The 17,412-nt window shown below is 37.8% G+C and overlaps 1 protein-coding gene across 3 annotated transcripts in view; it reads right to left on the bottom strand.

The window, feature by feature from the left end:
* ppp3cca (protein phosphatase 3, catalytic subunit, gamma isozyme, a) overlaps positions 1–17,412 on the bottom strand; it is a 55,590-nt gene that overhangs the window by 35,505 nt on the left and 2,673 nt on the right. For all 3 annotated transcript variants that reach the window (XM_041787173.1, XM_041787172.1, XM_041787174.1), the window contains one exon: positions 558–755. In XM_041787173.1, coding sequence (XP_041643107.1) covers positions 558–755 — 198 coding nt within the window. The remainder of the gene's footprint in view (positions 1–557; positions 756–17,412) is intronic.

Here is a 17,412-nt window from a genome sequence, read left to right as displayed (position 1 = left end):
AGGTGGTTAAGTGAGCAAGAGAGAAAGAAGCAGTGGTCGCTATTTTGACTCATCACACTGCAAATTAGTATTGCCGTGGCAAGCTTTGCACTTCATATCACAAATATTGCAATGTAATCTGAATTTTGAAAAGTAGAGCCATACCTTCAATCTCTTCTTATTAGCCATGCTTACTTTGTTGACTGAATAAGCTGCTACTGAGTATGCTCCTGCACTTGCATAAGTGCACGCTAAGACGTACAGAGAACTTTACATAGTAGCAGTAATAGTGATTTATATAAATAACTTTATCTGCTCTCATGAACTAAAATTACAGTGGCAAAAAACATCTGTCTTCTGTCACCTTTACTCACGGGTTTTACATCAACAGCTTGTTTTAGGGGGTGAGGTTATCATGGACAACATGGTTAACAGATGGATGGACAGATTTCCAACATAAAGACTGCCATATTGTGTTCATATACAGTCAGATAAAACAGATTACAGTGAGATAAAGGTCCCTTGAATACTTTTTAAAAGTAATCAAAAACCATGACCCATTTCAACAGCAAGCCTACCTGTTATAGGGGCCTCCACTTCCAGCATGCACTTCTCTTGGCGGAGAATGTTGGCCCCATCATTGATGATCTTTAAAGCAACTTCTTCCTCCACTCTGCCTTCTTTAACAAGATGGTTGCGAAGCAGCTCAGCGTTAGGCTTTCCATCCTCATACAGCTCTTTCATAGTCAGCTTATGTTGCGGAGGGTATGGCACAGCTGTTGAAGAGAAAACAAAAACAGATCACTACAAAACTGAAGCATGAGAAGTGTTTTGTTAGCTTGGAGGGGTGATCATCACACATACAGCTGTCCAAATTAATGGTGTGATTATGAGACAAAGAAATGAAGCTCATCATTGCCAGAATTAAAAAAAAAACAACACTCAAATACATGATTTATAACCAGAGGTAGAAAAAGTACAGGACTATTGCACTCAAGTAAAAGTACAGTAACTTAGGATAAAATGTTCTCAAAGACCCTGTAAAGTGAAATCCAGACTTTGTGTCTTAACACTAGATCTGTTGGAATAAGGCTGCTGTAAACATGTGAAAACACTGAGATCTATGTGTGAATGAATTTTTTATTTAGACAGTAATATTAACATGTGAAGGATTAATATTAAGAGCCCATGGCATCACTGGTCCTGATGGGGAAAGGACCCCGCCTCCCTAACACTACAATGATAGAAAATTACCGGGCAGTTCATCTCAGTACAGGCTGTTTTTAGTCCATGTCACTGCCTTTACTGAAGGTAACAGCCAGCTAAATGCTATGTTTTTGTTCATTGTGAGATAAATTTCCCAAATCTATCAGCCACAGTGGCCTATGGATCATTAAAAGTATCATAATGGAGAGATTTGTGCCAGAAAACAGTAGATTTAATCCCAAACTTCTAACTCTCTGCTTTGGCATAGAGCCAGGCAGCTGAGCTCTGATCAGAAGCATTTTTTTTTAGATATTTGTATTTCTCATGAGTGGGTGTGGCTTCAGCTGATTCAATAGACACAGCCACACCATCCTGGAGCAGCTTTTACTGCCTCATTTTTCATGATTTTGAAGCTTAATTTTATAGACATAGAGATGTTTTTCATGACTGAAATTTGACCAGGGAGGTTCATAACACAGTGGCCTGTCATACAACAAACCTATAGCAAACTTTTAAAAAAAATATTTTACAGGGACTTTAAGTGGAAGTAAAAGTATTGTTCTATAATTCTACTCTAGTAAAAGTAACAAGGTCATTTAAAGTTTACTCAAGGCACTGAGTAGTTACTTTTAATACCCAAGGGGCTTTCACAGTGAAGTATGATCTTCCATAATGTGCAATAACTACATGAGAAAATGGTTCTCCAACCTGGTTGTTTAGTGTAAGCTGTGACTTAATCTAATGTGTGACTGCTATTTGGGGATGAAATGGGGAATGGTTCTCTCACAATGTGCTACTGACCATCATGTGTTGTGAAAGTCAAACTAATGTCCAATTTCTTGTAGTTGGCATGAGGCTTTGACCTCCTTGTTCTGGCTTCTAGTGTTTATTTTTTTACTCAGTACTTGATGCTTTTTCAAATGTGCGGAAGTACAATACTCTCCCCAAAATAGGCTCAAGTAAAAGTAAGAGTAGTGAATCTTAGAAGCACTGAAAAAGTACTAGTACTCAATCACAGTATTTGAGTAAATGTAATTACAATTAGTTACTTTCCACCCCTGGATACAACCTCCAAAAGAAATGTGGAGCAGGATGTTCTGAATCTCAGATTGAATCAGCTTGGCTTTGTTCATAACAAATGAAATTTGTATTGATTTAATTCGAATCATGTCAGCTATGTCGGAAATAACACACCAACAAAATAATATCATAAAAAACATAACTAACTTAAACTAGGGATGGAGTATGATTTATTATTATTCTAATAGAGACTAATCTTTCCAAAGTCAGAAAAATCCACATGGCTTTTATCATGTATTAAAATACATCTATACTTTTTAATTGTATTTACTGGTTGAAATGCTTTTAATAAACTAAAACTCAAAGGCAACTGCCAAGTGTATATCCTGCAGTCAATACTTACCTTAAAAAGAATGCTAGGTATACTTCCACATTAAATTTCTAAGTAAAAGTACCATCTCTTTTTAACGATAAGAATACTGACTTTTTCAAACACTGCTTTTATTCTGAATTTGTCTCTAGGGCAATTTTTTACTTATTCTAAGCCTCTCAAGGCAACATGATTTCCTTAGGGCTTCTTGTTTGAATTGTATGCACAGATGAAGATTATAAATCAGTAATCCTGTTTCAATGAATGTGATTTCAATCTAACTAATTGTGATTATGATTTTTTCCTTATTCGTGTCCCCCATGGATGTTTCATCTCCATCGTGATCGTTAGAAGCTGTAATGTTAAACATTACTGAGAGGCAAAAGTAATAGTATTGAGATTGACAAAAAATAAAAGAGCTAAGAGCCCAATGGGATTGATTCACCAGAATCCTGACACAGTTAAACACTGCCACACAATATGCCAACAATTTTCCCTCAAAGTCACAGTTTTGAGGTTATCTAAAAAATGCTTATGACACAGGAAGCTTTATGGCACATTTTCAGCTCAGATTTAAAATCTTATCAGAGCGACCGAACAACTATTTCTCTCAACAAATAAGTAGGGCTGTGTGTATGAGAATGAAACGGTGGAGAGTCCGTCTGGCTGACAGCAGCAGCAGACAGAGGAGCAATACAGCACTGTTTCATAGTGGTTACGCTGTAAATAACTTGGAAACATCTTAAACTCGACACAAAGATGCAGGCTGTTTGAACTGAAGTGATGCTGCTGCCCTCCATTAGAGCCTCAACTCTAACTGTTGTAATACTGTGGCAATTCTCTGGTAATTAGGTGGTATTTTAGCCTATCCCCCTAACCCCTAACCACCAACTCCCATAAAACTGCAGCAATTTTCTGGTAATTAAGTACTGTTTTACCAAGTTATATCTTAGAAATAAGATGATCTATGTATGTTGCTTGATAATTCCTAGGTTGCTATTTTCTTTATTTTGGCCCACTATATCAAAGTGAGTCCTTCTTTAATAATTTTCAAGTGATTCATATGGCTAGGTGTTGGGGTTAAGGTAAAATACCACCTAATTCCCAGAGAGTTGCTGCAGTTCTACAAGGATTTAATAATGTATAAATAATCAAGATTAATACATTATTACAAGGCAAATACTTGATGAACATTTACAAGTTACTACTTTGTAAAACTTGCCAATTTATTACAAAGTAATTACACCTAATTCTTGAGAATCACTAGACAATTCCCACTTATTACAATAAAATTACTAGGTAATTAGAGCTAAAATAAAGCGTTACCAAAACATTATATATCAAATTTGTCTTCTGAGAAATATGATCCAGATGTGGGACAGGGAAACAGAGTGTAAAAACAGGAATTTATTTTAACATGTTTAGTTTCCCAACTCTATGTGTATAATAAGCAGCTTTGGGAGACGTTCACTTAAAGCCTGGCAGTTTAGGGTGTGGGTTGAAGAACTGCTCCCCTGACTCTGTTATGTGTACCTTTAGGATCAGTGTTGCTCTATTATCATCAGCCAGCTCTTCTGAAGTCTCCCCTTCTCTGTAGTCTGAGTGTGTACACAGAAGTGGCTTTTCTGAAAGTCAAAATTTTACCTTATTCAGGGATTTTACCCAACCACTGTGAAAGTTATTGCCAGAGGACTGGCAGAAGACACGTCACTTCACAAAACTAGGAGAAGACAGTTGCCAGATAACCTGAATTTGTTTAAGGCTTTACATCAGTGTTATCCAGGTCCTCTCACTTCCAAGGCTTGTGAAGAAAAGAGAGTAAAGCTCTCATTAAAAGGTAAGAAATACAACAAATGCAATACTGCATAAACTGAATGCAGCATAGTTACAAGTAAGTCTTTCATCACTGGTGGTGTGGCATGCACACACAAATGCTCCAAGGGAATTATGAGGGCCTAGGTCTACCCTCATGAGGAGAAGAAAAACCTTTATCTTGTTGTTTTAATAGTTGTCTGATCTTTTCTAATGTATCCCATAAAGTCTGGAAATCTCAACACTGATTGGCCTTTGTGACAGAATGTCATACAGATTTGATGCTCAAATTAAAGTTTCTGGTCTACAATGAAATGCTGGCTGTACCTGCATGCAGAAAACTATGTGATAAATACCTAAACAATCATCACATGATTATGTCATCAAGGTGTGTTAGCATTCCACCTAATTTTAGTCTCAATCCAAACATGTTTTGTTGAACATGCTAATGCGTTTATACAAACCAAGTTCCTAAAGGATAAATAAAGTAAACTGTCTTGAATTTAATTGTTGTTTTAGCTTTCCACAAAGCTAGCCAATCTGACTGGTCAAACTACAACCCAAAAGACTTCCCAAACTAATTCCCTACCCCGACCAGATTCTACACTTTTACTTATATGTAACTAAACAAAGACTAAAGTGGAAAAAAATGTGTGAAAGCCAGAGAGAACCTTTCTGCAGAACAGATTTAATGGATCTGTGCGTACATGAATCTGATATCCATTACTGTCAAACTTGGCACAGGAAGACATAACTGATTTGGGGTGTCAGAATCTTTTGGCCAAACACTGAATGAGTCTGGACAGGAAGAGGAGGAGGGGTACTGGCTTTTATTAGTCTGATATCTGGGTGAGGGGGCAAAGGATCTCAAACTCAGGACTTCATTTAAGACTTCACTTGAAGAGAATATCTTCAAGTATAGAAGTGGATCCACTGATGTTTCAATAGCTTAACAAAGGAATACTTGAGGCACACTTGTTGGATCAGTTGCTGGTACTATAAAGCAAAGCCACGGCAGGCTTGCAGTGTTAGACCTGGTGGTGCAAATGTAGAAAAGTTGGGCTGATTAGCAACAAATTGCAAAAGAGAGAAGAATTACAACTTCACAAGCCTGTTCGAAGGACATGCTGTCATGCAGAGACCAGTGTGATATAAATAAACATTAAGTGCTCCCAGGCCCACAAGGCACAGCCACAAAGAGAGCTGTAAGCTGAGGTACGAGCTTTAAGAACAGATTAGGTAAAGCCTCTATTAGCAAGGGCTTCCAGATTCAGGGTCTGTTTACTTAAAAGCCTTGTCACACTTATGGAAGGCTCCAGTATGAACAGCTACAGGAAAAGATGCAAAATGTGACGACCAGGTGTTGAGACCAAAGATAAATACTTTTGTGTAATTAAAATCAAAAACAACAACAAAAAGGAGGGAGCTCAGAGATCTTTCTTCTTGAACACGGAATAAAAACCTTTGAAGTTACATGCTTCCTGACACTGACTTCTTAATAAAGACTGGCCCACCTATTAAAGTCTAATGAACTCAACCCCCACCCAACACCGCCACAATTTACATGACTATATTACATCATTCCAGCTGGGCAAAGGTAATCCAAGGCAGCATTATATCCACTATGTGACAAAATCAGCATAATAAAAGAGACATGGAATTCAAAGATGCAGCTCCACAGACGAGGGTTAAACACACTGTGGCTCAATGACTCATGAAGACCACTTCAGATTGCTCTGATGATCCGTAAATGCAGAACCTTTTCAAGCTTGACAGCTAGGTCAGAAGTTTGTTCTGTCTTTACTTTTTTTAAAACACAAACGATCACATCTAACAAAGCAGTAACCCTGTTCATTTATCAATCAAGCAATGAAGACTTAAGATAAAATGAAGATAAGAAAAATCTAGCTTACAGCTAGTGAGCATGGTATCACATACAGTCATGGACGAAAGTATTGGCACTCCTGGAATTTTTCCAGAAAGTATTTCTCCCAGAAACTGTTGCAATTTCAAATGTTTTTGGTATGCACATGTTTATTTCATTCATGTGCATTGGAACAACACAAAAAAGCAGAAGAAAAAAGCCAAAATTGACATAATTTTACACGAAACTCAAAAAATGGGCAGGACAAAATGGTTGGCCCCCTCAACTTAATATTTGGATGCACACCCTTGGGAAAAAACAACTGAAACTAACCGCTTCCTATAACCATCAACAAGCTTCTTACACCTTTTCAACTAGAAATCTGGACCACTCTTCTTTTGCTAACTGCTCCAGGTCTCTCAGATTTGAAGGGTGCCTTCTTACAACAGCAATTCTGAGATCTCTCCATAGGTGTTCAATGGGATTTAGATCTGGACTCATTGCTGGCCACTGAAGAACTCTCCAGCGCTTTGTCTCCAACCATTTCTTGGTGTTTTTTGAGGTATGTTTGGGGTCATTGTCCTGCTGGAACACCCATGACCTCTGACGCAGACCCAGCTTTCTGACACTAGGCCCTACAGTGCAGCCCAAAATCTTTTGATAGTCTCCAGATTTAATGATGCCTTGCACACAGTCAAGGCACCCAGTGCCAGAGGCAGCAAAACAACCCTAAAACATCTGTGAACCTCCACCATGTTTGACTGTAGGTACTGCGTTCTTTTCTTTGTAGGCCTCATTTCGTTTTCTGTAAACAGTAGGATGACGTGCTTTTCCAAAAAGCTCTACCTTAGTCTCATCTGTCCACAAAATGTTCTCCCAGAAGGATTGAGGCTTACTCAGGTACATTTTTGCAAACTACAGTCTGGCTTTTTTATGTCTCTTTGTCAGCAGTGAGGTTCTCCTCGGTCTCCTTGTTAAGTCCTCAGACAATTCTGAGCTCTTGTTTCTCTTCTCCATGCTTGGTGTGACACACAGGCACATGAGCATCACATGCTTGAAATAAAATGATTTACCTACAGTTTTAAAAGAGTGCCAATAATTTTGTCCTGCACATTTTTTGAGTTTTGTGTAAAATTATGTCAATTTGGCTTTTTTCTTCTGCTTTTTTGTGTTGTTCCAATGCACATAAAGGAAATAAACATGTATACCAAAAATTGTAAATTTGTTATTATAACAGTTTCTGGGAGAAATGGTGTATGTTCTGGAAAAATTCCAGGGGTGCCAATACTTCCGTCCATGACTGTATCTATTAGTATAAAATATCTATTAGAATAACCACTATCCTGGGAGAAGAGATCAGCAGATGACCAGGGGTGTCAAACTCATACTGGGTCTGGGACTGGTTTTGTTGAAACAAGACCCCCCAAGGGCAGGATAATATTTAACCAACATTAAGGATGACCTGTAACAGTGATACAGTGCCTATAAAAAGTTTTCATCCTCTTGGATGTTTTACGCTTTTACTGAATTTATAAATCAATCATGGTCAATATAATTTGGTTTTCTGACAAAAAAAATTACAAAAAAACTCTAATGTCAAAGTGAAAACAGATTTCTACAAATCAACGTTAATTCAACAAAAACATGTAATGATTGCATAAATATTCACCCACTTTAAAGTGACTGACCTAATTCAACAGAGGTCCATCCAAATGATGCAAGCAGTCTTACATTTAGTGAAATGGGATCACCTGAGTGCAGTGAATGTGTCTCAAGTGATTGTAGTACAAAGATGCCTGTGTCTGGAAGGTCCAGTCACTAGTTAATCAATATTCCTGGCTACCATTACACCATAAAGACAAAGGTACACCCAAAGCAACTTCGAAAAAAAAAATGGTTATAGAAACGTATAGGTCAGTACATGGATACAAAAAGGCTCTAACCCCCCCCCCCCCCCCCACCCCCCACCCCCCCCACCCCCGGAGTTCAGTTAAATCCATCATCAACAAATGGAAGGAATATGGCACATATGTAAATCTCTCACAAACTGAGTGACCATGCAAAAAGGAGACCAGTGAGAGAGACCACCAAGATACCTATGACTACTCTGAAGGAGTTACAAGCTTCAGCAGCTGAGATGAGTTGAGAGAGACTCTGCATACAACAACTGTTAGTCAGGTTCTTCACCAGTCAAAACTTTATGGTAGAGTGGCAAAGAGAAAGTCACTGTTGAAGAAAACTCATTTCATCTCAACTAGAGTTCACCAAAAAGTATGTGGGAGACTCCATGGTCAAGTGGGAGAAAGTTCTTCAGTCTGATGAGACCAAAATGGTGCTTTTCAGCCATCAGACAAGACATTATGTTTGTCGGACACCAAACACCAAACACACCACCCCCACTGTGAAGCACAGTGGTGGCAGCACCATGCTGTGGGGATGCTTCTCAGCAGCCAGCCCTGGAAGGCTTGTAAAGGTAGAGGGTAAGCAGGACCTATCCACACAGACAGTGTTGTGATTGCAGCCAAAGATACATCTACTGTATAGTGATTTGAAGTGGGTGAATATTTATGCACTCACTGAGTTCACATAACATATTTTTATCTAACTGACATTCATTTGTAGAAATCTGTTTTCACTCTGACATTAAAGAGGGTTTTTGTCCTTTCTTTTTTGTCAAAAAAGCCAATATTGACCACGACTGACTTATAAAATCAATAAAAAGGTAGAACATCTAAGGGGGTGAATACATTTTATGGGCATTGTATACAGGCTGATGGCTTATTTATTAATCTAATCAGTGAAATAGAGGAGTTGTAGTCACAGTGAAAATCCCTTGAGACGTGGAATTCTGTAAATACCAAAGGCAACGGAAGCATCATATCAAATGCCATTATGCAAAGTGAAGACAGAAAAAAATTACAAATTACTCCACCCTGCTGCTAAAGGAATGTGTTTGGTAATGATGGGAGAAGCTGCTGCTGTCAGGCAGAATGTGATCCTACAGTCCTACAACACCACCTGCACCTCAGCAGGGCCTCTGATGTGAAGCAACAGTGATGTGAAAACCCTTTCTTCTGCATTCAGCCCCAAACCAGCATCAATTGTGTGCAGAAACTTAGACAGAGGTTAGCATAAGAATAAGGCAATTATGGGCATAGATGATATAAGCCAGTCACTTCTTTTGAGCTATTTACATTTCAAATCTCAAAGAAATAGAGAAAAGTAATGCAAATCAATCATATGACCAAGTTTGACCACGACTTCCTCCAGCACGGATGTTTACGTGTCTGGGGGTGAAGAGGTGAAAGTGTGAGGAGACAGACCCAGGTCTGCTTAACAGCAACTTTGAACCCCCTGGTTTAGAGCATTTACAGTCCAGCTGAACACATTTGTATGCAATTCACTAGCAAGAGGAAAAAACTGAGCTGAACCTAAGGAAATGAACTCAACCTATCATGAAACACTGGAACTGTACATATGTAGAAACATGTCTAGCAGCATTCTGCTAAATAAGGTACAAGAAAAATGAAGACACCATTAAATGGAGGTTATAGTCAATATTGAGTATCTTAGAAGCATTTGGGCAAAAAAAAAAAAAAATACAAAAGGAAGCTACGGATAAATTTGTGGCAGAGAAACATTGCCATTAAACACATTTAGGGGCAACACATGGTGGGGGTCCCATTACAGTTCAGACAGAGCCTGACAGGACTGTGGGCCTGAACGTGTCGTTGGGAGTGATTGATTTGGTGACATAATCAATACATCTGAGCTCACTGATATGATATTAAACAGAGAGGACTTCACTGAGCTGGAGATCAGCTGTTCTCCAGTGAAGTAATTCAAGAATGAAAACAATCAAGAACGGTCAGATACCAAGAGAAAGGAAATAACCATGTTTTTGCGACATGTAGACTGGATTCTCACATTAAAAGGAATTATGAAAGGAAAAAATGTATAGAAAATGTTTTAATTTGACTGTTTTCAATATTATTTTAACCCCTTGTTCTCCCGTACTAGCAGACACACAGAACTCTGTCTATCCAAATCTCCTTGTGATTTTAAATTCGTTTTAATTTGTGCTTCTTGGGAAAATTTGATATTTAGTTTGTACTGTTATTGGGATTAATAATGCTGAGGAAGTTACAAGTACAGAAGGACAAACATGTACCAGTCAAAACTCATTTTAATATTTATCTCCCAATTCAATGTCAAAGTAAGACACCTGGGTGTGATGAAAACTTTCTAAAACATAATTTCAGAATGTTACAACATGTTACAAGAATGTTACAATGTTAAAACTTAGATTATTATTAAATTATCTTGTTTTCCCCTTTCTTGCTAATTTTTGTTAAATCAAAAGTTATTTTGATTCTATAATCACATTGTACTGGATCAAATCAGACCAAATCGTTCTGTATTTTAATGAATCGTCAGTGAATCGAATCGTAGTCTGAGAATCGAGATTTGAATCAAATCGTCTTGAGAAGGAGATATTCACACCCCTATAAACCGGTATTTTGACTAGGGCTGAGCGATTTGCAAAAATAATCTAATTTTGATTGGTTTTCCATATATTGCAATTGTGATGTAATATGCGATTATTAGGTTACCCACCTTATGCAGTTTTTAACAAATTCAAGAAACAAATCATTGTATATCATAACCTACATTCAGTCAGGAACACTCATCATACATTTTTACATTTTATTGCAAAATGGATCAACAGTTTACTTGTCAGAGAAAGCTCTCCTCAAAAGATGGTCCCAGAGTTAAAGCAGCATGCTTTGACTTTCCAAGGAGCGCATGGCTAGAAACCACCATATAGATGGATACATAAATGACAATGTGTATATAAAACAATACATTTCAGAAGCAATTAATCCATAGTAGCATGGATCTAAATATGAAGGTGCAACAAGCTGTACGCTATAAAGGAGGCAGCTGGGGTGGGGGAGGTGGTTAAAAATTATATTGAAATTTGTTATTTTTGCTCATACTGCAAATTTGATACTAGTTGCTTAATTGAAGGGGATTATCATGTTTATGCCACTGATTTTGACTAAAACAAAACATACATAAAACACGAAAAGGAGGATTTTTGTAATTGATTTTTAAAAATTTGACACTTGAATGTTTGTATAATGTGTGCATAAATCTATGCTGCTGCAAAAATGAGTGCATTAGACTGCTATTTGACATATTTCAAGTTAAAGAAATATTACAACTTCTGCGCTTTTTAAATTGCAGCATGCCATATTGCTATTTAATCTCATTTGCGATTAATTGTCCAGCCCTAATATTGACATAAGACAAGTTAAAGCAATATTGCAACAACTGCAATTTGTAAATTGCTGCATGCCGTATTGGGGCTTAATCTCATTTGCAATTAATTTCCCAGCCTTAATCCCTATTACAGTCTATGAAGTTTTATGCAAAAAGTTTGCAAAACTGTTTGGAAAATCAACAACAAAATTTATCCTGCAGGAGTAGCAAAGAGGCCATCTAACACTCTTGCTAGCTTGACTCCTATGCACACAACTCCCAATAACAATATAGATGATTTACAGAAGGATAAAGGGCTTTGGCACTTTATTTTGGGCTTGCCAAAATTAAAATTTAAACATTTACAATTCTGCTTGCTGGTCTTCCCCTGATACTGTTTGGTATTCACCAGCGTGTCCATGTCAGAGACTGATTTCTCAGCAGCTGTTATGTCATTTACACGTCTGTGTGCTTTGGCCAACTGTAAAGTTTGGGCTTGTCTTCTTTTACTTATTATCCATGGTTTATAACCACTGGATGAAAATATAACCCACACTGACAGAAACACTTCTACTGTGAATAACTTGTCAGAAATCAAATGTATCTGTCACTGAATTAACTTAGCTTTTGTAGCACTTCTATTATTTGTGATCTCTGATAACACTGTAGGAAGAAATACTATCTCTAACAGCTTATTTGATCACTAATCACAGCCACGGGCCACAAGTGAGATATTTAAACATAAACTCAGCAGGTCCATCCATTGTAACAGACATGTAAATGTCAAGTCAAACCATTTCAGTACACTGCCCATCATTGTAAATACAACCGCTCTGACACGAGGAGCAGTAAGGGCTCAGCCATAAGACATGGTATCACATGGCTCTGCATGCATGCAGGGGAAAAGAAACAGCCAACAAGGATTCAATTTACATTGTTTCCTGTCACAAATACTGACCAATTATTGCTCTCTAGAGAAAATTCATGGAAATTAAATTCATGTATCATTTGAATAGATTTTTATCTTACACAAGCTTACATAAAATATCAACTCCACCTTAAATTATAGAATACAAGTTAACAGGAAACAAAGGCTGTGACAATTTTCTGGTGCAGATTAGTTGAAGTTAAAATCAGAGATGGTCATATGATGCAGTTTGATGCTGGGGATGTTTTATTATAAAGATACAAATAAAAATCCATTAAAGATAAGGCAAAAAGTGTTTTAAAAAATGTAATTAGCCAATCGGAATAGAATCAGTACGCCTGTGAATTAATTACTACAAGAGATTTTTTAAGAGAACTAAATTTCAAAAGAAACCCCTCTATTTTGCGCTAAAAATACACAAAAAATAGTGCATTTAATTTCAAAATATCAAAATGGGAGCATGCCCCATGAGCCCCCTACAAGGTCCAGAGTCCCTCACCATGGTCTCCTTAAATCCTGTGGGAAACACTGAATCACTCAGAACAATACTAGTGTGGCTGGTAGGCTAAGCACACTGGACCTAATCTGCACAGGAAAAAAACTGCAAAAAACTGGTCTGGATCCTCATCTCCTATCCTTTTAGAAAGACACTTACCCCCACTTTGCTCCCACTGCTTCAATGGTGGTGTGTAAATGTGTATGGATGTGTTTGAATGGGATTAGCTAAAACTGATGGGCAATTCTTCACTGATTCCATCAGTAAATGAGTGTGCAACCGGGTTGATGTGAGCTGCACTGCTTTGAGTAGTCATACAAGCTCAAGTTCATCTACCGTTCTATTTACCTCAAGGGCTGGTACATTTGCAGGTGTAACTGAGCACGCTCAACATGAGATGTGAACGCAGTTGTGCAGAGCTGTAAAGGCAATTCCCAACATCTCCTGTCTTTTCAAAAAGTGTCATAACTACACCAGAGATCAATTTGATCTGAGCTGCACATGTGGAAGAAGAAAGAGGGACATCACTGGTGAAGTCTTAAGAATCATAACATCTAAAATAGTGCATGAACTGTGTATATGAAGTGCAAAACATGCACTTCATATACACAGTTCATGTTAAAATGCTGATTTGCATGATTGCATCACATGTTTACTGCCTGATAAAAACAACTAAAAAAAATGAAGAATGTCTTTGTGGGCACACATTTTTAATGTAAATAAGACTCCTTTTCTTAGATCCACAACTTAAACCACCTCTACACAGCTATGCTAACCTGACACAGCAGATAGACTGTTTCATCTATCTACTGCATCTATTTCACATTCATCTGGGGAAGCTCCCATAGGAAGTGTTTGGAAAGGGTGGGACTTTTCAAAAAATTCTCAGAGGGTGACTGAAGAAGGTTCTGTCTGTCACATTCATGATGGGCCAATCAGAGCAACAAGACAAAATGAAGTTGAGCACATGTGCTTCTCCTGAGCTGACAGGTTACCGCTGCAGTAGATTGTGAATAGCAGAGTCACTCTGCGAATAAAATTAATGCCAAGGCTGGCCAGGAGACGTACAAAAATTTCTTCTCTGCCAAGACAAGCTCTCAGTGTGGCTCTTTGCTCTTGTTTTGAAAAAGAAATGTGGTCCATTTCAGATTAAACTGCTGCTTTCCAACAGCTACATCTGAGCTCATAGCTACCATGGCAGTAGCCGTTGGATAGACCGGCAAACCCCATCCATAACGATCGGCCAATCCATGCCAAAGCAGGCTGGTGTTCTGGAGATTTCAGCTGCTTTGTCGAAAAATGCTACCGCAGTGCAAATGCTACTCCTGAGATACTACTATTGAATAGACAGAGTATAAAAATATCAATCATCTCAGCATGCCATTGAATATTTTTGTGGCAAGTTTCATGGCACCATAAGAGTCATCAGGCCAAGAAAATTCTACTTCCTGTTTCATGGCAATCGATTTGCCATGGCCATGCCTTTAGAAATAGACTTTTCACCTTTAAATATGAATGTGAATGTAATGTGAAATTCAGAGGCTGTCACTTCCTGTTGCCAGAGGGTGGCCTATGCAATATATAAAATATTTGAATAAAGAAGTGTTCAGGCTTGATCCATTATTAAGCACATTAATTTTTTCAAAATATAAAAAAAAATATTAAAAGTGAAAAAATTCATGGTGAAAAAGGCAACTTTTTTTGGTTTTAGCCCTACTGAGATTGATGAAAAGTTAAAGTTTGTTTTGTAGACTTGAATCAACTTCTTGTGGCCTTTCTGACATGAATATGACTTGGATATCTTCTGATCTTCTGAACAGTGGCTTGTATCATAACCCTTAACATTTCCTATCACCACTAGGAGGTGCTTCATAAAAACCCATAAAAAATATACCATAAGCATGTGTGCAGGCATGAACCCTCCATAAACACAGGAAGTTTGAATTGGATTAGACCAATTTCAGCTGAGTTACAAACTACTTTCTGATTTTGAAAAAATATGAAAGTTGTTTGTGACTTACAAAAAAATAAGTTGTGACACCTTTTGCCAATTGAAAAGGTTTCTGATAAATTTTCACAACCAAGGTCTCGTCTAGATGTACGCTAAAGGACAAGAATATCGGATGAAATCCCAAGAAGGAGTTCAAAAAGTTACGATCTCTAGAACAGTCCCAAGATGGCCCACTTTCAGCTAGTTGATTCTAAACGGCAGCTTTACTGTTGGAGTTGGAGACATGGTCCCACTACTTTTTTTATAGAGCTCCCCGAGCCACATCTATTCACAGAATTTCAGAAATCTATACCAAAATTAAAGGTGAAGGCTTTACTGTAGAAAACTGTTAGGGGGTGCTTTTGAGTCAGTCTGGAATGGAAGTGCTGGCGACCCAAAACAATCAAGATTTTTCACAAGACCTGATGTAACTGCAAATTTATTTTTTTTTAACTTGTCAAGGCCCTCAAAAGTCCGTCCAATGATGAAGCAAACGGAAAAATGATGATCTAAGCAATTACACTTAGGGTCCTTGCACCTCTAAGTGTTAGGGTCCTAATGAAGAGAATGGGAGGTCATGCACAGGTCTGGTTCTCACTATAAGCAGGACATGAACACATTATCTGGGAGGGGCCTCACTTTTGCCATTTTTCCAACTTATCAGACTGGTGTTTGCCTGATAAAAATTACTAATGTAATAAACATGCACACAAATTACATCACACTTTGGTAAATTAATGATCAGTTAAGATCCATGGCATATGCCTGGTCAGTTCCACAGGCCAGATACAGCATAATTCTTTGGGAAACCCTGAGCAGTGAATGAGCTTATCAGTTGTCTTACACAACCAGAGCAGCATTAGTCTACCAGTTAAGCCCTCTTACAGTCAACAGTTAGACTTGACTGCTAGAACTACCTGTAAGTATGTCACAAAAATTGGCACAGTATATTTGCACTCACACTGACCAAACAGAAACAACCTTAGGCTCAAGTGTGCTCAGATCTGAGACTGGGCCAATAGGTAGCGGGGTCTTGATTCTAGTCAACATTTCTTTCTCATTTTTTTTCTCATCTCAAAGTAAGTGTCCCTCTATTACTCTTCAGTGTGTTTGGCTGTGTAGGGAACAGACCAGGGGAGATTTTCTTTCATCCAACATTTCATCATTCAGCTCCCCTGGAAGGACACTTGTCTGGTGCAGATAGATGAATATTCAGGCACGCTGTGATGGCATTAGGAGGTAGTAGTGGAAGAAGTGTGGATGGAAGTGGGTTTTCTTTCTCTTAGGAGCTACCTCAGACTTTGCTCTGCTTGTCCTTTCTTTGGCTGACACCAAATAAAGTATTAAATTACTCCCCAAGATTAAACCACAATATGTCCTATTTCTTTGTTAAAAAAGGTGAAATGTTTCTTTGACCTGAAATGTGTGTCAGAATACCTAAAATGCATCTTTTACTGCAGAGATCTTATGCTCTACATGCCATGTAAACATTCAGTGTCAATATCTTCTGGAAGAATTTACAATAAAACCCTATTTTCCTTGTTTTTGTATATTTTTGCCAATCTAAAAATGAAAAAGACATTAAGCCTACATCATCATTCCCTTCAATACAATTGATATTGATGATTGCGTTAAAATAATCGCAGTTAAATATTTTTTCAAAATTGAGCATCTTTAGTTTAGTCTTCCCAATACTGTGTTTCTTATATTCAAGAATGATTTTTAACTTGTTTGTTGAGAAAAACACAACATGAGGGACTCTAATCCCACATCAAATCACAATATTAGGGGAAAATATCACAATTAGATTATTTTTAGCCATAATAATCATAGCAGACATTTTAGTCTTGTGCTGAAGGAACAATCTTATGGATAAAGGTTTCAACCATTCTCTATATCACTGAATCCCAACCTAGGGTCTGGGCATCCCTAAGGGGGTGCCAAAGATCCAAGAGGGGTGTGGGGCCCTCTCTGCCCTGGCATTGTCAAAATTAGATTTGCATATATAGCTTTTTGTAAACCATGATTACGGGCACGCCCTGCAATTGACTGGTGACCAGTCCAGGGTGTACCCCGCCTCTCCCAATGACAGCTGGGATAGGCTCCTGCCCCCCCCCCCGCGACCCCCAACGGGATAAGCGGTATAGAAAGATAGATGGATGGATTACAGGCATGATTTATGACGGCATGTTAGGGCCACCTAACATTTAAAAAATAAATAGCATTTGTTAATTTTTGAGGAAATAAAACAAGTCAACATTTTTGAGAAAAAAATCTACATTTTTGAAATTCTAAAGTCAAATATTCACAAGGAACCAAAATCATTATTTCAGAGTGTAAAAATATGGAAAATGAATGACAAAAACTCAGAATTTCCAATTTTAAGGATCAAAAATGTCGACATAATCTAAAAAATTTCTAGTGTTAAAAATCTTAAATTTACAACATTATAAAGTTGTAAAGTCAGAAGAAACCAAACTGA

Source organism: Cheilinus undulatus, linkage group 5 (assembly GCF_018320785.1).
Source record: "Cheilinus undulatus linkage group 5, ASM1832078v1, whole genome shotgun sequence".
In the NCBI taxonomy this organism is placed as follows: Eukaryota; Metazoa; Chordata; class Actinopteri; order Labriformes; family Labridae; genus Cheilinus; species Cheilinus undulatus.
The sequence above is the reverse complement of the archived record's forward strand: the minus strand, read 5'-3'. Positions and strand labels throughout refer to the sequence as shown.